The sequence below is a fragment of the Sus scrofa genome, chromosome 3 (assembly GCF_000003025.6).
Source record: "Sus scrofa isolate TJ Tabasco breed Duroc chromosome 3, Sscrofa11.1, whole genome shotgun sequence".
In the NCBI taxonomy this organism is placed as follows: Eukaryota; Metazoa; Chordata; class Mammalia; order Artiodactyla; family Suidae; genus Sus; species Sus scrofa.
Genome location: NC_010445.4, coordinates 31038012 through 31064354, shown reverse-complemented (window position 1 = coordinate 31064354; position 26343 = coordinate 31038012). Strand labels below are relative to the sequence as shown.

Here is a 26343-nt window from a genome sequence, read left to right as displayed (position 1 = left end):
TTCTTGTCTGCCTGGTGGCACAGCTCCCGGCTCCCAGGAAGAATGAAGTCCCTGCTAGCTGAGCTGAACTGAAGTAGGAGAGCGAGCTCAGTAAGCCGGGGTCCAGTTTGTGGAGATGTGTGTCTGCATCCTTCTGGGGGGAAGCTTCGGAGATGTCGTCACATTCTCGGAGGGGTCCCTGAGTCAGCTCAGCTCCTGGAATCCCCATCTGGCAGCAGAGAGTTAGCACTTCCTGCCTCTGGATCTTAAGCAGCTCTGAACGTGACTGCTTTGGAGGCAGAGCCCACCTCACTTGGCCAGGCCCTGCGAGAGAGTGGTCTGCAGCCAGGCTGCTCTAGGACCCTTTCTGCTGTACCACGCATTACCGTGTGTCACTGGGCGTTTCTCAGCCTTGTCTTTGACTTGGACATGGCCTTGGTGGTTGTGAGGCCCGAGGTTAAAAGTCACGCGTTTAGTGCAATGGCTGCGACGCCGTTAATGCTCAGGAAGTAAGTGGCAGCGGCTGTTGCTGTTGTCGCTGTTATTCTTAGCGGCAGCATGATGTGTTGATGAGCCATCGTTAAGTAAAGGAGACTGATCACAAAATTAGGTCTACACTAGAATTACACCTGTGAAAAAGTCTGTGCCCATGTGAACAGGAAAGGCAGGATATGAGGAGACAGGATGACGACTTTATGGATAAAAACATACTTAGCTTTCCCCTAAATCCTCATACCTGTCCCTATTCTCAGACCTGTGGAAATCTCTCCTAAGGAGCTAGAAATGAGGACAGTTAGTTATGTACAGGGGTGTGCAAAGCAGCGTCTAGAGAAGATTGGCTTAATAAGATTGACGTAATATGTTCCCAGCAGTGGTGAAATAGTTGTGTTTGGGAAGTCATCAAAAATCATATTTTAAAAGACTTTTTTTTTCCTTTTTCTTTTTGTCTTTCTAGGGCCTCATGTGCAGCATTTGGAAGTTCCCAGGCTAGGGGTCTAATAGGACCTGCAGCTGCTGGCCTACACCACAGCCACAGCCACAGCCATGCCAGATCCCAGCCGTCTCTGTGACCTACACCACAGCTCACATCAATGCCAGATCAAGGTCAGGGATCAAACCCATGTCTTCATGGATGCTAGTCAGGTTCGTTACCCCTGAGCCACAATGGGAACTCCCATATTTTCAAAGATGTTTAAATATTACAGGAAAATGTTCTTGATCTAGACAAGAAAAGAAACAAGCCCAGATACAAAGTGGCATTTGTGCATATTTATGTTACATGCATGTGTGCACATACACATATACAGTACATACTATGAGAGCGTATTAGTTTCTTATGGCAGCTTGAACAAATTACCACAAACTTTTGTGGCTCAGAACACCACAAATGGATTTTCCTGGAGTTGCGGCGAGCGGAGGAAGCCCAAAGTCACTTTCACTGGGCTACAGTCAAAGTGATGGCAGGGCCGGGTCCACGCGTCACTGCTTCCGGCCCCTGTGTGCTCTTCACTCCAGTCTCTGCTTCCCTGGTCACGCTGCCTTCTCTTCTGCATCTCATCTCCCTCGGCCCCCCTCTTTTGAAGACACCTGCGATTATGTCGGGCCCACAGAGATACCCAGGATCAGATCCCCAAGTTACTCACACAGTCCCTTTGGCCATATAAGGAACCCTTGCAGGTTCCAGGGGTTAGGATATGTTAACCTTTGGGGGTCATAATTCAGCCATCACAGAAGTCAGTTTTGAATAAAAAAGCAAAGTGCAGGGAAAAAAAACGGTCTTGAAAATGTCATGCATGGGTCACCTCTGGTGGATGGCGGGGGGTTCATTTAAAAAAAATTTTTTTTTTTGGCCGCAGCCCTGGCATGTGGAAGTTCCCAGGTCAGGGATGGAACCCACGCCACAGCAGGGACAGTGCCGGATCCTTAACCCACTGAGCTACCAGGGAACTCCGGGGGGGATCATTTGTAATTTTGGTATCCTCTTGGGTATCTTCCCTTCCTGCGCTAAGAAGCCGCTCCCTCACCCTTCACCCTGCTCGGGGACCGTCACTCTGCGGGGGGGACGTGAGTCCTGGGCCGAGGGTCACGCTGCGCTCCCGCTATCTCCGCAGAGCCCGTGTTCTGGTTCTACGTGAAGGAGGTCCTCAGCAGGCACGAGCTGCAGCGCTTCTACGCCCTGCGCCACATCGCCTCGGATGCCGGCCGCGGCCGCGCCTGGCTCCGCTGCGCCCTCAACGAGCACTCGCTGGAGCGCTACCTGCACTCGCTCCTGGCCGACCGCGCCAGGCTCAGGTACCCGGGCGGGGCCCCGGGGGTGGGGGGCGCCCATCTGCCTGCTTGCTGCGGGGCCCGTTGGCCAGAGAATAGATGCGAAGGCCTGTAAAGGGCCCTGCGTGGAAGCTGCCTGTGCTCAGCACGCAGGTGATGCTTGTTGTTGCTGAGGCCTGGGCTGCAGAGAGGGCTGCCCTCTTAGGAGGGAGCCTGCACCTCCCCAGGGGGACTCTTCATCTGAGTTTCCTTCAGACTCAGGGTTTCTCTCTCTTTAGGTGCTGGGCATTCAGCGCCCAGTTTTGTGTCGTGTCTCTCCTGTGTGCTGGCTGCTGTGCAGCTCCTTCTGGCTTTTTTGAGGTTAATCAATCCCCAGCTGACTGGAAGAAATAGGGAAGTTTGAAGCTGGGGAGAGAAGTCATATGTTGTTAAAAAACAATATCCCATTTTATTATGTTTTTCTTTTTTTTGTCTTTTTAGGGCCACACCCGTGGCATATGGAGGTTCCCAGGCTAGGGGTTGAATCAGAGCTGCAGCGGCCAGCGTACACCACAGCCACAGCAATGCAGGATCTGAGCCACTCTGCGACCTACACCGCAGCTCAGGGCAACATCGGATCCTTAACCCACTGGGCGAGGCCAGAGATCGAACCCTCATCCTCATGGATACTAGTCGGGTTCATTACTGCTGAGCCACAATGGGAACTCCTGTTTTCTTTTTTTCTTGATCATAAAATTCGTCCTGTGAGTTAGCAGAGGCCAGGTTATTCCGCCATAACAAACACTGTATAGACCTCAGTGGCATGAGACAGCCAAGTTTATTTCTTCCCCCCGCAGCATGTCTGTCATGGGTGGTGGCGATGGGGGTAGGGGGGTCATCTGAGGGACCCAGGCTGAGGGAGGCTCCATCTCTACATATGCTTTGTAGCTGAGGCAGGACGAAGGGCTCTGGCTGAGTGACGCACCGGCTCTTAAAGCCTCTGCCCGCCCTGATGTTTCACTTCAGCTCCTGTGTCATTGTTCATCAAGTCTCACGGCCACAGGCAAGCTCAGTGGGGAGGGGGAGGTACGGTTATCCAGAGCGATGGGGAGGGGGCTCTGAACACGCTGTCAGAAGCCAGCCTCCTGCCTTTCAAAAACATTCGACGGTGCTGGGGAGCCTGCTGGGGACAGAACTTAAACCGCTCATCACTCACAAGCCCTCCCTCTGCTAGCACTGTGTTTGTTGGTGTCATTTTGCCTGTGCGCTGACGTTTATGACCTCTTTCCGTCTGTCTCTCTCCCTCCGGGTCGGGTGGACTAGACCTGATGTTTTGTGTTACCTGATGATACAAAGGGACAACGATCATTTCTGCCCGGTCCCTCGAGTACCTTCCGCATCCGCAGTGCCGAGATCCTCAGCAGCGGAATTTCATTTAATTCAATAAGCTGGCGTTTCATCGGTGCCGTGATGCCCTGCTGGCAGGTCTTCTCTTGCCCTGTGTTCCCAGGCGCAGTTCTCCCTTTCTGTTGCTTCTGCTGCTTGCGGCCACCTCTGTACCAGTAGTTTGTTAGGTGGTCTGGGATTGTGTGCTAAGGCTTGAGAATACTCCTGAAGTTCTGTTCACGCTGTGTGTGATGCCTTGTCCAGTTGTATGTTCAGACTCTGTGGGTCCCAAATGGGAGGGCTGGGGGCCAGGACGACGGTACCGGCTGTACCTGTGTGCTGCTTAGGGTCCCAGTTGGGCTGCAGTGTCTGCGTGTACCTCTGAGCATTAATCAGCTTTCGTTAAGGAGCACAGCCTCAGGTTTCTTCAAATAGTTTTCTTTTGTGAAGCTCTTTCTAGCTGTTCATTTTGGCCGAGGATTGAGTGCCATGATTAAGATCCATAGTTAGTTGATTGTGGAGGCAGACTCTGCAGATAGGGAGGGCCAGCCACGCTGCCTCACCTCATACAAGCATCTGCAGATTTTTGTATCCAGGGCGGGTCCTGGAACCAATCCCATGGATTCCAAGGGATCGCGGGAGTTCAGAGTCGTACTCTGAAAATCAAGGTTGAATAGAGCAGTGAGCAGTTGAAGTGAATCAGCTGTTAAGAATCTCAGTTGAACTTACCTGAATCACTAGCCACTCTCAGTCTATGGGGGAAAAGCCAAGTTCATTTACATGCTGAAGACTGGCTCCAACTTGTAAAGAATCACAGTTTGGGAAATCAGAGGTCTAGTTGCAGTGCCCCTTGAACATGTGGTGTGTGCGTCCGCTGACATTTTTGCTGGTTTAAGTACGTGGAAAATGTTGCGTCTGTTTAACGTACCTGGTTGTTTCTGAACCACAGGTCACCCTTCACTGACTGTGCTTCAGTGACTCTGAGGGTTGCTTCTCTTAGTTCACAGTCCTCTGACCTGACGGGGAGGTCAGGCGGGTGAGGATCTCTGCTTATTGCTAAGCAGGGGGTCGGATAGGAGCTGGGGCAGGGGAGTGGGAGACCCGCTTGTGAGCCCAGGCTGTACTAGTTGTTGCCAAATGACCTTGGACAGTGGAATGGCCTGGAAGCCTCTCTGCCCCCGGTGCTGTTCAGATTTGAGGGCCTGTGTAGTTTCCCAGCCCTCTCTAGGGATCCCTTGTACTTTGGGGCTGCAGCCCAAGCAGGTATTACATAGAAATGCCCTGGTTGATGGAGCCAGAGTGCTCTGTAATTTCTTTCTGGAATCATCTCTTCTTGTATTAACCCGATCAGGGGGCGCTGTGGGCCAGCTTGGATTTCCTGTCTCTCTCTTGGAGATACTGCTTAAGTGGACGTCACCTGTCTGTTTGTCCCCTTCTTTTCTGCTTCATGAAAACCACATCGACATCTCGTGCCTATTTTAGTACCCTCGAGCTCAGGGGCTCTGAAGATCTCAGGGGACCGATGAGGAAGTCGTGGGATACATGCGTTCAAACCTTTGTTTGTACCCAGAAGCCTCCGCCCAGTAGAGGCCTCAGATGTGCACTGTGGGAGGACCAGGCACGGCTTTTCCGGGGAGCCTGTGTGATGGAATTGTCCGGCTAGCAGGTGGAGAGAACCACTGTTCAGAGCCTTCTCCTCTCTCTCTCAATTTGCAGCACTTTTTATGAAGATTGGGCCTTTGTGATGGATGAAGAAAGGTCTAGCATGCTTCCTACCATGGCAGCTGGTGAGTCGGGCCTGGGCTGGCTGGCGGGTCCTGGCAGCCTGGTGAGCAGAGGAGGCGGCCTGGGAGTGAATGTGTAACTCCACGGGCTGCTGAGACTGTCTCCATCCCTCCTGCCTTAATGAGTCCCTTGCCACTGTCCTTCCCTTAGTGGCAGTGAGCGTGAGTCCATTTCTCCAGAATTTGATACCCTGGCTGGGAAAGCATACGACTGAGGGATTTTGGCCGCAGCTTTGCAAGTATAATAGAAAGATCCAGGGAGCTGGGGACAGGAGATCTGCCTTTGAGCAGGTGGCCTGGGCAGACCCTATGAGCATTTGTTACCCTCTTCTGCGAGGTTGGCAGTCCTGATAGCACGGCAGTCACCTTGATAGGGCTGCCAGGGGATTACATGTGATCGGGAATCAAATATATGACTTGTCAGCCTGAAAGCCTGGATTGATGCTGATTGTAAATTGTTAAATTGTTTCACATTTGACTCTCACTCAAAGGGTGAACCCAACAGAACTGGTAACTTGCTTCTTTCTCCCATATCTTTTGCTGCCTCCTTTTTTTCTCTTTCCTGAAAGTTTACGCTCAGTCCCTCTGCTGAGAGTCATGGTGGGTGTGTCCACCCTGAGGACAAGTCAGGTGACCACGATGTCCTCTGGGCTGTAGGAGGCTTGTGCGAGTTTTTGACTAAAGTGATAATGGGAATGATACGGGTGGATATTAGTTTTTGTTTTTCACTTGCTGCTGTACTTGTGGCACATGGAGGTTCCCAGGCGAGGGGTCGAATCGGAGCTACAGCTGCCGGCCTACACCACAGCCACGCCAGATCTGACCTGCACCTGCGACCTACACCACAGCTCATGGCAACACCACATCCCCAACCCACTGAGCGAACCAGGGATTAAACCTGTATCCTCATGGATACTAGTCGAATTTGCTTCCACTGTGCCACAATGGGAACTCCTGTGGGGACATTTGTTGACTGCTTCTTGAGCTGTTTTTGGTGGGCGATGGTCTTTAGTACTTTGTGGGAGAGATGCTGTCATCCTCGTTTTACAGATAAGGAAACTAAAGCTCCGAGAGGTTATTAATGGCTTGACCAAGGTCTCAGGGCATGTACGTGGCAGTGCTGGGACTCAGCCCAGCCCGTCCGACTCCAGAACTTACGACCTAACCTCCCCATGGTTTTATGTGCAGCTGTCTTCCTGATGGGTAGGGAGAGAAATTGGAAAGACTCCACTCCAGTGACGGCAGGTGTTTCCAGCCCCCAGCTTTATGGGTGGTTTTTTGCTTTGTCTTTTTGTCTTTTTAGGGCCGCTCCCTCGGCATATGGAGGTTCCCAGGCTAGGGGTCAAATTGGAGCTGTAGCCACTGGCCTACACCACAAACAAAGCAACAGCCACGCAGGATCTGAGCCTCGTCCGTGACCTTTACCACAGCTCATGGCAACGCCGGATCCTTAACCTGCTGAGCGAGGCCAGGGGTCAAACCCGCAACCTCATGGTTCCTAGTCGGATTCGTCAACCACTGCGCCATGACGGGAACGCCCCATAGGTGGTTTTGAGCAGCATTTCAGATGAGTGTGGACCTGCGTGTGTTCTGTAAGTTCTGCACCTTTTCATCGTGGTCGAGGTGTGACTGTTGAACAGCAGACACTCTAGACGTTTCCCTCCGGGGGGGGCAGGTCTGAACTCCATCCTCTTCGCCATCAACATCGACAACACGGATTTAAACGGGCAGAGTAAGTTCGCTCCCACCGTCTCGGACCTTTTGAAGGAGTCCACGCAGAACGTGACCTCGTTGCTGAAGGAGTCCACCCAGGGCGTGAGCAGCCTCTTCAGGGAGATCACGGCCTCTTCCGCCGTCTCCATCCTCATCAAGCCGGAGCAGGAGAGCGACCCCCTGCCCGTCGTGTCCACGCACACCAGTGCGGGTGAGCGGGAACGGGCTGGACCAGAGGCCTGGGCCGCAGCTTGACAGGTCGTGGCACCTGAAGGCGCCGAGGGGAGTGGGATCTGATGGGCCAGCATTTTCAGGTGTATCTGTCTTACCCTTACACACTGGGAAAGGGGTCCGCGAGCCTTGCTGGGATGTGAAGACGGTTGGGCAGCCAAGCCAACAGCTCGGTCAGAGCAGACGGGGCGGGGGGTGATGGCCTTTCGAGGCGGGGAGGCTGAGCTTCCTTCCTTTAGTCCCTCACCCATTCATTTGTTTAATTGTCCCTCTGATCAGGGGGTTGGGGGGTGAAAGCCCAGCCTAGGGTGCCATGGAGAGGGTTGGGGGAATGACATTTCAGTGGCAGCTCGGGGAGGGGAGGGTTGGTCATCTTTGACTCTAGGCTGTGAGGAGGCGAGAGAACGTTGATTTGGTTCTGATTAATTTGGTGAGATGCTTATAATACCTCTTAAGCCTTCTAGGGCTTCCAGAATGTTGACATAGCAAACTTGGAGATTGGGGGGTAAGGCCTCAGCCCTGGGGTTCTCAAATGCCTAAACAGGGCAGTAATCGTGTGCATCCCTTGGGAATTATTAGTGCTGGTGAAAGCTCAGAACCCTGTGGAGTGTTGGGTCCACACTGGCTTTCCCTGTCCCACCCTCCCCTTCTTGAGTAGAGCCCCCATGCAAATGACAGAGAAACAGACCTGTTGATATTCTGTGGAACAGATATGCTGGGATTTGTACACCCAAAGGGGTATCTCTTCCATCCATTTTGGGAACCCTGCTTTTGACATTGTCTCAGAGTTGTGACACTGGTGAATTGTCACTACGTCCACCTAGGTTGAGATGGATTGCATATTTTTGGAATCAGTTCAGAATGTCTCACACCCAAGCTTGATGATTAAGATGGATGAACAAAGTGGCTCATCGAAGCAGGGGTCCCCAAGGCAGTCTTGACTTCTGTTTCAGTTAGCCTTTGCTGTGTAACAAACAGCTCCAAAATGTAGTGTCTAAAAACAACCACAATTGGTCATTTTTGAAAAATGATTCTATGGGTGGGTGGGATGGTTCTTCAGCTGGTTTCCCCTGGGCTCCCTCGTGGGGCTGCATCCAGCTGGTGACTGAGCTGGGAGATCTCAGATGCCCTACTCGTGCATCTGAAATTAGCGCTAACCGTTGGCTGGGGCATCTCAGCTTCCTTCCACATGGCCTCTTCATCCTCCAGTAAGCTGTTCTGGCCTCGTCTGTGTTAGGTTCAGGGCTGTTACAAGAGGGTAAGGCTTAGCATTCACACTGTTATTTCTGCCACATTCTGTTCTTAAAAGTGGAGCACTAAGCCAGTCTAGATTCAGGAGGGCCGAGAAAGAGATGCCACCCCTGATGGGAGGGGCAGCAAAGTCTCTTTGTAAAGAACCAGCAAAGTCCCTTTGTAAAGGGGTGTCTGGGCAGGCCTGGGATGAATTGTGGCCATTAGATAACTGACTACAACCCCACCGTGATTTTCTTTCTTTTCTTTTTCTTTTTCATCTTCTTAGGGCTGCACCTGTGGCGTATGGAGATTCCCAGGCTAGAGATGGAATCAGAGCTGTAGCCACCAGCCTATACCACAGCCATAGCATTGCCAGATCCGAGTTGTGTCCGAGACCTACACTGCAGCTCACGGCAACACCGGATCGTTAATCCACTGAGTGAGGCCAGGGATTGAACCTGCATCCTCATGGATGCTAGTCAGATTTGTTTCTGCTGAGCCACAATGGGAACTCCCACCCTGGTTTTCTTGGTCTCATCTCCCAGCCACAAGAGTATTTTCCAAAGTGAAACAGTAAAAATCTTTTCAGTCGTGATTCAGCCTTTGAATTAAAGTGCTTAGAAGGACTGCTGAGAAGGAATGGTTTTTTGTTTTTTTTCTTTTCTCTTTTGGCTGTTCTGTGGCCCATGGGGTTCCTGGGCCAGGGATCAGATTCGAGTCACAGTTTCGAGCTACACTGCAGCTGTGGCAAACACCGGATCCCTAACCTACTGTGCCGGGTCGGGGATCAAACCTGCGTCCCAGTGCTCCAGAGACATCGCCGATCCTGTTGCGCCCCAGTGGGAACTCCAGAAGGAATGATCATAACGGATGCTCTGTGGCATATATGTGTAGATCAGAAGTAGGGTCTCACATCAGCTTTGCTCAGTCTCATAAAACAGATTCCCTCCCCCCAAATATTTAAAAACATGAATTTATCTCAAATTGATATTTTAGTGGAATAGTAGAGGATCTTCCCCAATCTAGAAGCAAGATGGCTCGATCCTCACTTTATCTTGCCTCCTTTTTCTAATCTCCTTTTTTTTTTTTTTTTTTTTTTTTGCCAGACACTAAGTGTAAAAAGGAGCGGAAGAAGAAAAAGAAGGTGACCAACATCATCTCCTTTGATGATGAGGACGATGAGCAGAGCTCGGGCGACGTGTTTGTCAGGAAGATCCCCGGGGCCGGGGAGAGCTCGGAGGAGAATTCCGACCGCTCCTCCATCAATATCATGTCGGCCTTTGAAAGCCCCTTTGGGCCAAATTCCAATGGAAGTCAGAGCAGCAACTCATGGAAAATCGATTCCCTGTCTTTGAACGGGGAGCTTGGGTACCAGAAGCTGGATGTGAAAAGCATCGACGACGAGGACGTGGATGAAAATGAGGATGATGCATATGGGAACACGCCGGGAAGGAAGCGCCCCAGCCACTCAGAGTCGCCCGAGAAGTAAGCTCCGAGCTGGGTAGAATTAGGCTGCAAGTTTCTACGTGTTAAGGGCATTATTCATTCCTCAGATCTGGATTTAGAAGGAAGGGGCATTGGCTTGCTGGCTTTATTCCTGTGAGCTAAGGGAGAGGGAGCACATACACCATGTGAAGGTACTTAATGCAGAGTTGGTGTCAGGATGTATGCCTTGGGAGTCTTGCTTTCTTTCCTTGTTTTTTTTTTTTTTTTTTTCTTTTTTTCCTAGGGCCACATGTGCGGCATATGGAGGTTCCCAGGCTTGGGGTCTAATCAGATCTGTAGCCGCTGGCCTACGCCATAGCCACAGCAACACGGGATCCGAGCCATGTCTCCAACCTACACCACAGCTCACAGCAACGCCGGATCCTTAGCCCACTGAGCGAGGCCAGGGATCTAACCCGAAACCTCATGGTTCCCAGTTGGATTCATTAACCACTGAGCCACGATGGGAACTCCCTTTTTTTTTTTTTTTTTTTTTAAAGGCTGCACCTGTGGCATGTGGCCGTTCCCAGGCTAGGGGTCGAATTGGAGCTGCAGCTGCTAGCCCACATCACAGCCACAGCCACGCCAGATGCGAGCCTCGTCTGTGACCTACACCACAGCTCACGGCAACGCTGGATCCTTAACCCACTAGGCCAGGCCAGGGATAGAACCCATGTCCTCATGGGTACTAGTCAGGTTCTTAACCTGCTGAGCCACAACGGGAACTGCCTGGCTTTCTTTCTATGTTTTTCATTTTTGTTGCTTGGATTTTGCTTGCATCTCTGACTTGCCGCCAGTGCGGGGAGCTTAGGAGAGGGGCAGGGTATTCTAGGGCACAGTGACAGGCTGGTGATTTCTGTGTTCGTCTGCAGGGGTGTGAACGGCAGTAATTGGCCTCCATTCGCCACCTTCCCTCAGGAGCAGCAGTCCACTTATCCCTGCAGGAGGGGCTCTGTGCATGCGAAGGCAGGAAACAGAAAAGCATCGTTAGGAGCTTGGATCTGAATCCAGACAGTCTGGCTTCTCATTTACTAGCTACATGGGGTCTAGGTTGGATTAGGTGGGCTGAGTTCCTTCACCTCCCAGAGCCTCCCCTAAGACCTGGGAGAAAACCAGCACTGCCTTGTAGAGTGATTGTCTGGTCAATGGGACCCTGCGTGTGTGGCCCTGGGCACAGGTGCTGGCACGTTGGGACAACACAACTGCTGTCATACCGTGACTCCGGTAATAATTCCTGGGCTTGGTCTTACTCCTTGTGCCAAATAAACAAGTTCGCTCTCCACCTGCATTGTCTAGCAGGCAGTGCCATCCCACCCACGGCTGACCCCCAGCCCAGCCTGAGAAGCTGAGAAATGAAGAGGCCGAGACCCCGTGGTGTCATTGATGACGGGGTGCCGGGTGCCTGCAGCCCTGCACTCTGCATTTTCACGTGTTGCATCACGTGTTGCATCACTGTTTTCTTTTCTCACGAGATTGTTGCTATTTTTGTTTTTGAGTTTTAGTCTCACCCTCCTTCACATGGATGCCCACGTTAGTAGCATTACTTCATTAGTAGTATTTTTTAGCCACTCCATAGCATAGGTAAGTTCCTGGGCTAGGGATCGAACCTGTGCCACAGCTGTAACCAGAGCCACAGCAGTGATAAGGCCAGATCCTTAACCTACTGCACCAACCAGGAACTCCAGTGTTAACTCACTGATCATTTGGGATATGTGGGAGGCAGCAAGCTGTGGATACCCCTTATCCGCATACCTAGAGCTGCCCTGGGGGGAGGGGGGCCGGGGGGAGTGGGCCTCACTCCCACCTGACAGATGAAAGACCAGATTCCTCAGCAAGTTAAGATTTGTCAAAGCAGCGGGCAGAACTGGGGTTAAGGTCAGGTTGTGCTGCCAAGCTTATACGTACTGGCAGGTATATTCCACGTTTCTGCATGGGCTGTAGGTTGCCATTTGGTCAGATCAGTATGTCATGATTTGCTGTTCCCCTGTTGTTTGAGTATTTAGCTTGTTGGCATTGTTTTTGTTTTTTGTTTTCTTTTATCAGCCATTCTGAAGTGGCCATTTTCGTGCATGAGGCTTTTTTCTCCTCCTGAGGCGCGTGCCAGTGTGGCTTCACTGCACCGTGGCCCATGCTTCTGGATGTGAATGTTTTGTTTGGTGACGTGCCGTGGGGGTCAGGGTTCTCCAGAGAAACGGAGCCAATAGAGAGAGAGAGAAAGTGTGTGTGTGTGTGTGTGTGCACGCGCGTGTGTGTAGATGTACGTATTTATCCAGAGAGAGTTATTTTAAGGAATTGTTTTATGTGATAGTGGAACCTGACACGTCCAAAATCTGCAGGGTAGGAGTTCCCGTCATGGCTCAGTGGAAAGGAAACTGACGCAGGTTTGAACCCTGGCCTTGCTCAGTGGGTTAAGGATCCAGCATTGCTGTGAGCTATGGTGTAGGTGCGACAGATGCGGCTCGGATCTGGCATTGCTGTGGCTGTGGTATAGGCTGGTGACTACAGCTCCGATTTGACCCCTAGCCTGGGAACCTCCATATGCTGTAAGCGCAGTCCTTTAAAAAAAAAAAAAAAGGCGAAATCTGCAGGGTAGGCTGGAAGTTTGGAAACCCAGGGAAGCATTGCACTTTGAGCCTAAAGGCAGTCTGCTGGCAGAATTTGTTCTTTGAGTCTTTTTCTATTAAGCCCTTCACCTGATTGGATGAGGCCCACCCAAATTCTAGAAGGCAATCTGCTTTACTAGACGTCTCCTGACCTACCTTTTAATCTCATCTAAAAAAATATCTTCGTGGAAACACCAAGAATAATGTTTGATCACAGATCTGGGTACTGGGGCCTCACCCTGTTGACACGTAGACTTAACCATCATACCTCTTCTTTCTGGCCCCTCTGGGAGATGCCCTTTGCGGTCTCTGTCTCTGTGGGTGGATGCATCTCTGAGCTTCCTCACTCCGTGAATCAGTTCTTTGGCCACAAACACAGTCCCCCCTCTTCCTACTAGACTGGCACCACTGAGGGGAGGCTGGAGGAGGAGACCAGCTTTGTGAGCCTGGGGGGCTGCCAGCATTGTGATGTGTGAGACACACAACAGTGCAGGGTGACCCAGACAGGGCCGGGCCCTTGGAGACCATGAGGCCTCCTGTAGATTATGAAGAGCCAGCTCCCTGGCATCAAGGGGAAGTCCTGAGTGAACATTCTGCAGAGCATCTCAGGGAAGGAGCAGAGGAGCCATGAGATGGCCTACTGAGTAATCTTTTCACTCTGATCCTAAGCTGATATTCACAAGAAAGGTTTAGGAGCCTGGCGGGGCCAGAACTTCAGCATTGTAACAGCTCTGCCAGGTTTGGGCGGGAAAGTGTCCAGACCAGGAGAAGCACGTGGTCTTTGGCAAAGTCAAACGCTCCAGTGGCCTTTAAGATGCTCTGTTGGCCAAAAATTGGGTTTATACCACTACTTGCTGACAATTAAACCACTTCTTTGATGACTAAGGAAAACTCTCTGTTGTCTAAGGAAGAGTCTCATCGTTCCTGATTTACAAGCGTTGGCTTTGCTTCTTGTCCTTTTCTTCCCGTTCTTTCTTTTTGCCTTTTAGGGCTGCACTGCGGCATATGGAGGTTCCCAGGCTAGGGGTTGAAATGGAGCTGCAGCTGCCGGCCTACACCACAGCCACAGCAACACGGGATCTGAGCCACATCTGAGACCTACACCACAGCTCAGGCAACACTGAGTGAGGACAGGGATCGAACCCGCATCCTCGTGGATACTAACTGGGTTTGTTACCATTGAGTCACAACGGGAACTCCTCTTATCCTTTACTTAAAAGAGAAGAATATATTTTAGCAAGGGGTTTTCCTGTCACTTTATCTGTGCCCTGTGACACCAACAGTGCCGCGGCTGGGAGAAGCTGTGGTTTTGCCGCCTTGTCCTGAGAGGCGCCCCTTGGTCCCCAGCTGCTGGAGGGTAGCCCCAGGACGGCCGTTCTTTTGAGATTGTGGAGGCAGAGCCAAGTTCGCCCTGGAGCCCGGATCTGCTGCCGGGCACTCGGGCGGGGGCGCTTCCTCTTCTGGCCTCGTGCAGGCGTCACCTGCAGGACCGCAAGACCCGTGCTGCTGACTTCTGTTAGCATTATTCCTCCTGTGTCCTTTTCAGAAAAATTGCGTTAATCCCTGCTCTAAATGGAGAAAGAACTGTATACATCATGTAACTGGTGGGCAGTGGCCAGGACAGCCATTGTAATTGGCTCTGGAAGACCAGGGCTGGATTCTCCAAGCCTTGGTTCTGTCCAAGGGATGAGCTTCGACAGGTCGCGTCATCTTTTTGACTTGTTTCCCCCCCCCATCTCCCCTCCCCTCCCTCTCCCTTTCCCTCTTCCTCCCCCTCTGCTCTGCTTCCCTCCCTCCCTCTATGATTATCAGCTATTTTGGTCTCCTTTACACCTGAGTTACGGCATGAGTTTATAAACTGTAGAACACCTCACAAATGCATCCTGGCGTTTATCAGTGTTGCCTAGTTCCCCAGTGGCAAATGCTGCCGTGGGCAAAAACTTGAACTGGCTCAGATTTAACTGAGCCAGCCTGGCGTTGCAAAGATCATACCTTTTAGTTTTGTCCTTGCTGGATAGGCGGACAGTGTTAGCAGAGCACATGAGCTTGGTTAATATTTGAGCTGACCCCCCGTCTTGGAAGGGACCCACACGTCATCTGGTCTGGCCCTGTCCTTTCCCTCACGAGGCTCTGAGAACCAGCCGGGTGAAGGGACGCTAGTCCAGGGTCATGTGGCTGCATCATTTCAGACCCTGTGCCCACTGTGCCGCCTCCCACTTCAGGCGGTGGCCCCCCCCCGCCCTCTCCACCAAGGTAGCTGGTGCTTCCTCAAACTTCGCTTCTTGCATGACCGTCCCGACCAGCTCAACAAACCTGAGCCGCTGTTTCACACCTTCTTTTATACGCTTCACACACATTTCACGCCCACATCCCCACCAGACTGTAAGCCTCACGTGGGCAGGGTAGACACACCGCTGGTAGGTTCTTTGCGCACAGAGGGTGTGTGAGCGCCCTGCTGGCAGGTCGGAGGTGCTCAGTCCACATGGGCTGAAGGGGCGAGTGTGGGAGGGCTAGCTCCTGACTCTACCCAGGCCTCCGGCTCTCAGCGCTCTGGGTGCTCCCAGGAGGAGGCAGGTGGAGGCCCAGCTGGTGCTTGCAGTACCCGGAGCCCTCAGCCCTGACGCGTCTTTGTTCTCTTGCCCCAGGCCGCTGGACGGCAGCGCCTGCCTCTCCCAGATGCACGCTTGGGCCCCGCTGCAGGTGCTGCATGGCGATGCCGACGTCCTCTTCCCGGTCAGCGGAGTGGGCTCCTATGGCCCCACAGGTACGTGTCTCCTGGTTACGCCCCGGCCCCCAGAACCAGCGGGAGCGTCTGTGGTGGGAGTGAGCAAGGAGGCATGGGCTCGGGGCCGGAGGGGGCCTGCTGAGCTCAGAAGCGACGGTGGGTAGCTTCTCTCTGTGCTGAACCGGGTATGTTGAGGTGCTGGGCCTGGTTTTCTTCTTGCCAGTAATTTGTTGAACTTGGTCATGTGTATACAAGCTGCTCACAAATGGTGGCCATTATTTTTGCCTCTTAGAAGAAGGGATGGTCACAGAAACCCTTAGCTCTGAAGACCCTCGTACCCCTTACAGCCGAGCAATGGGGCCCAGGGAGTAGCTTGTTTATAACCTGCCTTTGGAGTGCGTAAGCACGTCTGACCTGTTCTGTGTGGTTGAGCAGGCTTGTGTGTGTGCTTTGTTATTATTTTCTTTAGCTAGACCAGGTCTTGATGGGGGAGAGGGCGGGTAGCATGGGTGAGCCCGACTTTCCTGGTGGGGTGGGTATGTGCAGTGCCTGGCACAGGGAAGTGCTCATCACTGTCACTGCCCTAGAGCACCACCAGGTCAGTGAGGCCTTGGCTTCCCACGTAGGTGCCCTTTCCTACTCCTGGGCCCAGCTTTAGGAAACTGTGGATGGGGGCCCACCGACTGCCCAGAAAGTTGTGGATGTTCTGAACACAATGATAGGCTGTTGTTTATGTCCCTGTGTGAGGAGCAGAAACCCACCCAGACTGGCTGGGGCACAGCCTGGCAGGCACAGTGGCAGCTGTCTGGGGACTCGGCCCGGGCCCAGCCGCTGAGGGGGCAGGGCACTGCTCGGTCAGCACCAGCACCTGGTGACTGGTGTCCACCAGGCTGGTCTCCCCTCCAGGAAAGTGTGGCTGGTGGTGACAGCCAGCATGCATCACAAGGCCTTGAAGTGCGTCTGAGCTGTATGGTGACCGATCTGGATTAACTCATCCACTCTTGACTGCAGCCCATGAGGAAGGGGTTCCCTCTCAGGCTTGCGGTGGAGATTCCCTGAATTAATCTGGGAAAGGGTGCTGGGGACCCTGGGACGAAGGGACCCCGGCCTGGCAAGGTCCTGCCGGCTTCCTTGTGGGGACCTGCCCCCATCTCTCCCTCCTGGTCTGTCCGTGTGCCCTCGTCATTCTCCCCGCCTTCCACGTTGGCCTGCACTTGGCTGAGGTGCCAACACCACCGCCTCGGCCGTGCTGCCTTGCACACCAGCCAGTGCAAGCCCAGGGATGGACGGGCTGGTGGGCCAAGCTCCGGGCTTTTGGCCAGGCCAGCCCCTGCCGTTTCTGCGGGGCAGGTGACCAGCCTGGGTCTGAGCCACCACCGTCTGGGGTCCCTTGCCCATAAGCGGCATTGCGGCCATGGGCGGGATGCCCGTGGAGGGCTGGGGGCCGGCTGGGAAGAGATGGTTCTCATGTGTGTCTGGGCTCCCTGGGGGGCTCCCAGTGCCTGCGTATGGCACCCACTCACCTTCTCTCGCCCCCTGCTGATGGGCCCGTGCATTGGTCATGGATGCGCTAGGCCGTCACGTCCAATACACGCACCAGGCTGTGTCCCAGCAGCTCCTGCGTTCCTTAGCTGGGCTCCCTGACCGTCGCACCCTGGGGTGGTGGTCAGCGGCACCCGGGGCATGGCTCTTTGTCATTTAGGCTGGGGTTTAGTCACAGAACCCAGCTCTCTGGCCGCCCGCCCGCCTGGATCCTCGCAAGGAGGCCTCCCCTCCCCCCTTCCCCACCCCGGCGGCGTTCCCACCTCCGACTGTCAGCCTCGCAGACGCCGAGGTTCCACCTTGTCACTGCTGATGGGACCCCGAGCTCCAGCTGATCTTGGTGGTCCTTGTCCGAGATGCTGGGGTGAACCAGTCTGCCACATTTTAATTTCCTGCAGTAAGAGCCCTGTGAGGGGTCTGGGGAGCTCGCGGCGGCCGAGGGGCAGACCGGGGGTGGGCGCCGTGCATGGGAAGGGCGCTGTCTAGAGCTGCACAACGAAGGGGCTAGAATCAGGGCTGCAGGAGCTGTTACCTGGTTGGAAGGCCAAGTCGTATCCAGTCCCTCCTGGCCGGAAGCTGGTCTCAGTGCAGGCGCGGGCCGGGCGCCGAGGCTGGCCTGGCTGTGCCCTGCCAGTTTCTCCCAAGACTCCTTTTTTCACTCTAACTAGGGTCCCTTGTGACGGACATCTGCCTACTTTAGTGACAGTCAGATCTCCCTCCTCCTGGACTGGGAGCCATTTCATGTCTTTTACTTGCAAGTATTTAGAGAGAGTGGGGGGTGGGGGAAAAAATCAGGGAGAGAGGCCTGTGGCGGGAAGGATGGATGATTTGGTAGCCAAGTCTGGGGAGGGAGAAGGCCGCAGAGAAGGGACCCTGAACCCAGGATTATCATCCTTCCGAACCTTGCAAGAGGCACCACTGTGGTTTAGGGGCGGCTGCTCCTCGGGCTGCCCCTCTGGGGTTAGGGAGGGGCTCAGAGAAGGGAGACCCAGCCAGGTCACCTGACAAGCAGGTGGAGGATTCCAGCCCCGCCCCTGGTGTGTCATTACCCACAACCAAGCAAAACACTTTCAGTACCATCTGCTTGAAGCTGCTGGGGAGAGAAGCCCCTGAGGGTTCTTTCACCTGAGAACCATAAACTGAGGGGACAGAACACCCCTTCTGCTCAGCGTGTGCATGCGAACGTTCCTGCTCCTCACTGACGGCCTGGGGTTTAGAGGAGGAGCAATGAAGAGTCCGAGTGTCCTGCGTGTGTCCACTGCCCTCTTCTAACTCTTATTTCCTGCTGGGCTGTTGCAGAACAGCCTCTCAGGGAGTTCCCGTCGTGGCTCAGTGGTTAACGAGTCCCACTAGGGACCATGAGGTTGCGGGTTCGATCCCTGGCCTTGCTCAGTGGGTTGAGGATCCGGCGTTGCTGTGAGCTGGGGTGTAAGTCGCAGATGCGGCTAAGATCCCGTGTTGCGTGGCTGTGGTGTAGGCTGGTGGCTACAGCTCCGCTTAGACCCCTAGCCTGGGAACGTCCATATGCCACGGGAGTGGCCCTAGAAAAGACAAAAAAAAAAAAAAAAAATAGCCTCTCAGGACCTCTCTGTGCCTGTCCCCCACCCCGTCCACCTGTCCGTCCTTTGAGCAGCCAGAGTGATTCGTTAGAATGTAAATCAGAACACATCAGTCTCCTGCTCTAGACCCTTCCACTGAACTCGGGGTAAAATCCCAAGTCCTCACTGTGCCCACCTGGCCTCCCACTCACCCTGCAGCTCCGGCCGGTGTCCACTTCTTTCTCCCCCCAGGCTCCTCCTGCCTTTAAGCTGAAGCCCAAGGGCCAACTTAGGGACTGTCCCAGGCCAGGCCTCGGCTTCACAAGGCCTGAAGCCTAGGTGTCTCCATTGTTCCAGGCTGGTTTGTAATCTGCTTTAGTGTTCTCACCTAGTGACACCTACCTCCTGCTGGTCTTTGAGGTCCATGAGGGCAGGGCCATGGCTGTCTGTGGTTTTTTTTTTGGTCTTTTTAGGACTGTACCCATGGTACATGGAGGTTTCCAGGTTAGGGGTCGAATCAGAGCTGCAGCTGCCAGCCTGCGCCACAGCCACAGCGATGCCAGATCCAAGCCATGTCTCCAACCTGCATCACAGCTCAGGGCAACATCGGATCCTTAACCCACTGCGCGAGGCGCAGGGATTGAACCTGCATCCTCATGGATACTAGTCAGATTTGTTTCCGCTGAGCCACGACGGGAATCCCAGGGCCATGTCTGTTTTGTTCTCACTGTGACCCTGATAGACCCTGGCCAGAGCCAGGCCCTCAGGTGGGGTTCAAGTGAGTGCATGGATGCAGGGGTGGGGACATGCTGATGGGAGTGGATGTCTGGTGATTGGAAGAATGACATCCCGTTGGGGACAGAGGAGAGGGGGGTCTCGAGGGTGAGTGAGATAGTCTGTCTCTGCTCTGTGGCCCCAGTGCGTCAGGCCCGGGGTCACACGTGTATCACGTGTATTAGGAGGGAAAGTCCTCCTGGGCCGAGTGGGCATGGCATCTGGCCCACTGGCGGGTGCCGTTGGCCTTCACTGCAGCTGTGGGTTTCCTTTGTGTGTTGGAGTCCCATCTTGGCTTCAGGGAGTAGAATCAGCGTTAGATGAGAGGCCGAAACAGAGCTGAGGGGACCTGCTGCTGGAGACCCCGGGAAGCTACTGACCCAGGAACTGGGACAGCTGTGGAAGCTGCTGGGAGCAGGGAGTGGGAGCGGATAGTATAGTACTGCCGGGTCTGGGCCCCGACTAGTTCTGGGACGGCAGGGCGGGGTGCCCCGGTCTTCTGAGCTTACAGCCCAGTGGGAGCAGTTTGGTCATGAGCTGTTGGGAGGCCCAGTAGGTGTCCCAGTAGAGCTTTCTGGCAGGCAGTTGGAGATGTGGGGCCAGAATTCAGAGGCAAGGGCCTGAGAGCTGGAGCCAGGACCTTACTGGGTCAGAGGCCATGGAGCTGTGATGCAGAGATAGCTCCATGCAGGCCCTGGAGACCAAGACAGTGATGGGGGAGGAGGCCCCTCCTGTTATGAAGGCTGAGAGTGGAGAGCTCCTAGGAGGCGCTGGGGACCGGGATGGAGGGAAGGGGGCCTTGGGGGCCTGACTGGCTACCAGGCTCCATCACCGAGCGAGCCGATGCTGGCCAACGCTCCCCGCCGCCCTCAGTCAAGTGTGTGCATCAAAATGTGAAATTTCATTATGTGGTGGGCAGTATTAAAATGTGTGGTAGGCACCCATGTCAGCCCATTTCAGAGATGAGGAAACCAAGTCCCAAGGGAGCTGGGTAACTTGCTGAATTAAAGCTGGAGAGCAGGAACTCGAACCCAGGCAGGTAGGCAGAGCTTGTACCCTGACTCTCGGTGACCCTAGGGAGCGAGGAACCTGAGAGGAGAGGTGGACGCTTTCTGCTTCCCCTTCCACCTTAAAAGAGGTCGGAGCGCGTGGACCAGCTTGGCGGGGGTGGCGGCGTCGAAGAGGAGGCGAGGAAACGTTTTTTCCCTTAGTTCCAGCCCTTAAGAGCTGGGAATCTTGAGTAAATGGAGCGGGTCACACGACAGATGGCTTAGGACCACCAGATGTGTGCCCTGTCCCCTGTCCCGGTCCGGGCCTGGTTGGGGGCATTGGCATATCACAAGTTTGTCCAACATGCAGGAGTCCTCCTGGGTGACATTGGCCTTGATGTCACCGTCCAGCCCCAGGGGCATGGATTTGCTCTATTTCCTGGAACGAGACTTTGACAGCAGCTAATACGCTTATGAAAGCCTTTAGTGCCCCTCGTCTGTGGTTTCCAGAGGTGATTTATGGCCTCACTTCTTCCCAGTGCCTTTCCCACTTGGGGCCGGGCAAGCAGCTCTTTAGAAAGCGGCAGCGCTTGGCATTGACGGAGCAGATGATGTTGGTGATTGGGCCGTGCTGCCCTCTTGTGTCTGTCTGTAGCCGCTGCAGGCGGGAGCCGTTTCTGTCCCGCAGCTGATTTATTATTTTATCCCCTGGTTCTGAGGGGGGCTCTGGATATGGACTTCTTGCGTAATTCCAGGTGGCTCAAGATCAGAAAGGTTCATAAATTAGTCGGTGGGTGTACCGTACAGCACAGAGAATATAGTCAATAATGTTGTCGTTATGGTGTGACAGGATTGGCATATTGAGTTGTGACAGATGGATACTGGATTTATCGAGGTGATCAATTGGTAACGTATGTAAATGTCGATCCACTGGGCTGCACACCTGAGACTGATGCAGTCTTACATGTCAGCTGTACTTCAGTGAAAAAAAAAAGTTAAGTGGGAGTATAGGGCCTCCAGTCAGTGACTGATGCCAAATCTGAGATTACGGCCAAACAAAATGAACGGGGTGGCAGATTAGAATCCAGGGTGCAGTGGGGAATGTGTGTAAGCTAACCGATGTAGCAGGCCAGCCAGTGTCTGCACAGCGTCCTTGTCTCACCGAGTAAATGGATGAGAGGAGAAAGCTGACTTTGTGTCATTCTGTCTGCACAGACGCCCCGCTCGGGAGCCTGGAGAACGGGACGGGGCCGGAGGACCACGTGCTCCCGGAGCCTGGACCTCGGTACAGGTGAGCACCAGAACCCGACTGTCCTCTTCTCGGCTCTGCCTTCCCTTCTTCTTAAAGGGACAGGCAGGCGCCGGCTGGGATCGCAGGGCCAGGCCTCACTTCTCGTGCACTTAGCTGAGGTCTGGTCTCACAATCCCAGAGTGCGGAGTGGCCAGTGGCCGCAGGCCTGGATGTGGTGTTTGTCCAATGCCGTTTTCGTATCACCTGTCTTTTTCCCACGTCGGGGGCTGTGCCTGGGTGTCACCTCTGTCGTAATGCGCTCGATCTTAATATTTGATGATAAACAATTGAACAATTCCTGCATTACATTTTACCATTTTAATAGTGCACAGTATTCAAGCCCCTTTGACATCCACAGCGTGGGAAGGGCTTAGCCTGGCGTTCAGTAGCAAGCACCACGTTGGTTTCTTTTTTTCAAATGAAAGCATTTCCAGGGAAAGCTGAGCTGTGCAGAGTCACTGGACGTGTGTTGACAGAGCAGAGTGGACACTGAGGACCTCTCGATGACCCTGTGGTCCTTGCTGCTGTCACAGCTTTCTCCTTCCCCCTCGCCCTGGTGTTCACCTGGTGGCTCAGGGATGTGGCACCTGCCATTTCGACCTTGGCTCCAGGGCGCGGTCACTGATCCCCACCAGCCATGCCGGGTGTTCCAGCCACACCGGGAGTAGACAGGGCCCTGCTCTCTGAGAATTGCACTCCTTGTGGGAGGCTCGGACCAACTAGTACGATGCCAGGAGGGGTCAGTGTCACCTGCTCCATCTAGGACGCTGAATCCTTTTTGCTGTTTATCTTAGAAAATTTGGAAAATGCAGCAGTACATGAAAAAAAAAAAGTCACTCTTAACGCCAGCTCCGTTTCCCTGATGATACTTTGGTCCTTTTCCTCCCAAAGGGGGTGCTAACCAGATCCTGGTCCTGCTGTTTTCATGAAGGATGCGACATGTTTTTTTCCATGTTGCAGATTCTTTGTAAACACAGCCAGGTCTCATTTGTGGCCATCATGTTCTGTAAAGTCCCCGTGAGGATGGAACCATTGCCCTTGGGTTCCTGGGAGTGTGTCTGGTCACGTTGTTGTCAATAGATCAGTACTTAGCTTTGTCTGAGGTCTGTTCCGTTGAAAGACACTCTCTGTAACGTATGCTGTTGATTCACTGACGTTGAACTCACGGCCACCAGCTCAAAATCAGGCCCGAACCAACCGGATTTGTCCATTTTCGATCCAGGGAGACCAGACAGCACTCCAGCGCTACGGCGAGAGCCATTTTAGGTGCAGCATCTCCAACAAAAAGTGCAAGAATGTGAAAAATGTGGCCCTGAATAACCCGCCAAAAGGACAGAGTGACGGTTGGAAGAAGGCAGGGCTTGCAGCCTATTTGGCGTGAGCTGGGAGCACTCAGAATTGCAGCCACTCTGTGCGTGTTCCCGGGTGACCAGCTTGGCACCAAAGTGTTGAGTTTTTTGGGTTCCAGGTAAACGTTAGGCAGTAGGTGAATTTGCAGATATGGAACCCACAGATAAGGAGGATGGACAGTCATCAAAGGGCTGCCTCCTCTTCCTGCCAGTAGTAATGCTGAGTGAGCCAAGCACCTGCTTGAATTTTTTTTTTCCTTTTTACAGCTGCACCTACGGCATATGGAGGTTCCCAGGCTAGGGGTCACATTGGAGCTGAAGCTGCTGGCCACAGCCACCACCACAGCCGCACCAGATCCGAGCCGCATCTGTGACCTGTACGCAGCTTATGGTGATGCCAGATCCTTTTAACCCTTTGAGCCAGGCCAGGGATTGAACCCGCACCTCACAGAGACAGTGTCGGGTCCGTAACCCGCTGAGCCACAATGGGAACTCCACGCGCTGGAATTTGAATAGCGAGCTTGTGTTTGCAGTGGCCGAGCATAACTCCCCTCTGTCTCCCTCTCCCAGTGTGGAAGCCAGTCCTCCTAGCCAAGGAAGTCCTCTGAGCGGCCTGTTACCTCCCACCTCCGTCCCGGAGTCGATGACAGTGAGTAAGTACGTCCTGAGCAGCTTCTGCCGACGGCAGGGCAGAACCTCGCGTCAGTGCCTGTGTGCTCGCTCCCGCGTGGCCGCGGACCATGCGGAGTGTGGGATGAAGTCACAGGTGTGCTCCCTGGGCCCAGGCTCCCCGGGCTATGGTTAGACTCGATGCTTGGGTGCATGCACACCCTAAGGACGCGCTTCAGAGGTGGAGCGGCATCCGGGCGGAGGGAATCTTCTGTTGTTCAGGGTTTGCTTCCTGCAAGGTTGTCAGCTATGGAGGACCTCTCTAGTTGGCTTTCCTTTGTAGCTCTGGAAGCATCATTTTTGTAAGGAAGGGAAGGTGTGTCTCTTGAAGGTAAATGAAGGTTGCAGATCATTGGGTCCACACTGCAGCCTCCGCACGCAGAGAAAGTATTGGCGGCGTAGCGATTGAGATTAGGGCAGAGGAGCTTCCGCTGTGGTGCTATGGGATCAGTGGTGTCTTGGGAGCACTGGGACGCGGGTTCAATCCCTGGCCCAACACAGTGGGCTGAGGATCTGGTGTTACTGCAGCTGTGGCTTAGGTTGAGACTGCAGCTCGGATCTGATCCCTTGGCCCGGAGGCTCCATATGCTGTGGGGTGGCCAAAAATGAAAAAAAAAAAGATTAGGTGGTTAGAGTGAGCTTCATGTGATAAAGAATAAACCAACCAACTGGAGCTTAATGAGATAGAAATTCATCTGTCTGTCCAGAGGTAGGCAGGCTGGGCTGGCATATAGCTTCATGGTCATCATGAGAGTTCCCGTTGTGGCAGAGCGAAAACGAATCCGACCAGTATCCATGAGGATGTGGGTTTGATCTCTGGCCGCCCTCAGTGGGTCGGGGATCCTGCGTTGCTGTGAGCTGTGGTGTAGGTGGCAGATGTGGCTCGGATCCCACGTTGCTGTGGCCGTGGCGTAGGCCAGCAGCTATAGTTCCGACGCGACCCCTAGCCTGGGAACCTCCATATCCCCTGGGTGGGGACCTTTGTATAAAGTTGTACTTTATACAAAGTTATTATAATATATTGGCTTTGTTCTCCGTGCTGCACAATGCATCCTTGTAGTTGGTTTATTTTCTACAAGTTTGCACCTCTTACCTCCCACTCTGTCTTACCACTCCCCGCTCCTTCTCCCCACCGGTAACCACTAGTTCATTCTCTGTATCTGTTTCAGTTTTGTTATATTCGTTTGTTTTATTTCTAAGAATCCACATGTAAGTGATAATATACAGTATTTGTCTTTCTCGTTCTGACTGATTTCACTAAGCGTAATACCCTCCAGGTCCATCTGTGTTGCCTCAAGTGGCAAAATTTCATTCTTTTTTATGACTGAATAGTACTCCATTGTATGTATGTACTACATCTTTATCCATTCATCTGTTGATGGACGCTTAGGGTGTATTTCCTTTAATTATGAAAGTAGCAGCAAACCATAAGAACCTTAGTGGCTTAGCAAAGTGGGTGACTTGTCACTGCTAAGTCACAGGCACCTGTAACAACAGTGATGTGAAAAAAATCTCATGGTATCACTTCTGCTTGAAAATGCTGTCATTTTTTTAATGTGATAATAAAGAATCCTGTATACTGCTCTGTTACTTTTCTTTTTTACTTTTTGATAATTCTGTTTTGATATAGTCAGTTTCCTTTGTGAATTTGGGTATTTTATGTATTTTATTTTTTTATTAAAAGATTTTTTTTTTTTGGCCATATCCATAGTGTATCGAAGTTCCTGGGTCAGGGATTGAATCCCAGCCACAACTGTGATGGACCACACAGCTGCGGCAACGCCAGAACCTTAACCCATTGTACTGGGCTGAGGATTGAGCCTGAGCTACTGCAGAGACATCACAGGATCTGTAATTCACTGCACCACAGAGGGAACTCCTTATTTTATATATTTTAAACTTTTTTCCCCCAGAGTTCCCTTGTGGCCTGGTGGATAAGGATCTGGCATTGTCACTGCTGTAGCTCAAGTAGGTCACTGTTGTGGGTTCCATCCCTGGCTGGGAACTTCCTCATGCTGTGGGTGTGGCTTAAAAAAAAGAAAACAAAAACCTTTTTTTTTTTTTTTTTTTGGTCTTTTCTAGGGCCGCTCCCTCGGCATATGGAGGTTCCCAGGCTATGGGTCTAATCAGAGGTGTAGCCTCCAGCCTATGCCACAGCCACAGCAACTCGGGATCCGAGCCAAGTCTGCAACCTACACCACAGCTCATGGCAACGCCGGATCCCTGACCCACTGAGCGAGGCCAGGGATCAAACCCTCAACCTCATGGTTCCTAGTCGGGGTCCTTAACCACTGCGCCATGACGGGAACTCCAACAAAAACATTTTTCTGAGAAGAACCCCGTAGACTTCACCAGACTGTAGGATGGATCTGTCTCACACATAAGTTGAACCCCGCCCCTCCCCCAGGCAGGAAGGCCTCTTCCTAGAAGGTGCACCCAGCTTCCTTCCTTGGTTGGTCCCTACAGCCAACATCAGTCCCAGGGCCCCTCCTGGCTGCTAAGGAGGCAGACAGTGTGTGCCCCGCCCCCCAACCCCTGCCAAAAAATAGGATTTTCATGGCTGAAGAAGGGCGAGTGGAGTTTGGGGGGCAGCTGGTGTTCTGATTCAAGGGTGAGGAAGACGTGAGTGGCCCCATGAGGCTGGGTAATTGAAAGCAGCCTCCCCGACTTGGTCATCCCTGAAATGGTGAGGGGTTTTGTCCGGACTTTGGGGAGTATATTCTTGTCGTTATGTGCTGCCCAGGAGAAGATGTGTGACCAGTCCCACCTTAGGCTCTCTTTCCACTGGCCCTTTGGCACTTAAGA

General features: G+C 53.2%; 1 protein-coding gene across 6 annotated transcripts in view; it reads left to right on the top strand.

Annotated features, from left to right (window-relative positions):
- Positions 1 to 26343, top strand: part of SNX29 (sorting nexin 29) — a 548686-nt gene that overhangs the window by 69038 nt on the left and 453305 nt on the right. For 5 of the 6 annotated variants that reach the window (XM_021088060.1, XM_021088058.1, XM_021088055.1 and 2 more), the window contains 7 exons: positions 2091 to 2271; positions 5329 to 5399; positions 7072 to 7320; positions 9680 to 10058; positions 15307 to 15425; positions 21445 to 21520; positions 23440 to 23522. In XM_021088060.1, the coding sequence (XP_020943719.1) occupies positions 5357 to 5399; positions 7072 to 7320; positions 9680 to 10058; positions 15307 to 15425; positions 21445 to 21520; positions 23440 to 23522 (949 nt within the window). In that variant the 5' untranslated portion in view covers positions 2091 to 2271; positions 5329 to 5356. Of the gene's footprint in view, positions 1 to 2090; positions 2272 to 5328; positions 5400 to 6818; positions 6989 to 7071; positions 7321 to 9679; positions 10059 to 15306; positions 15426 to 21444; positions 21521 to 23439; positions 23523 to 26343 lie in introns of those variants that run through there. The other variant, XM_021088059.1, reaches the window with a different exon arrangement.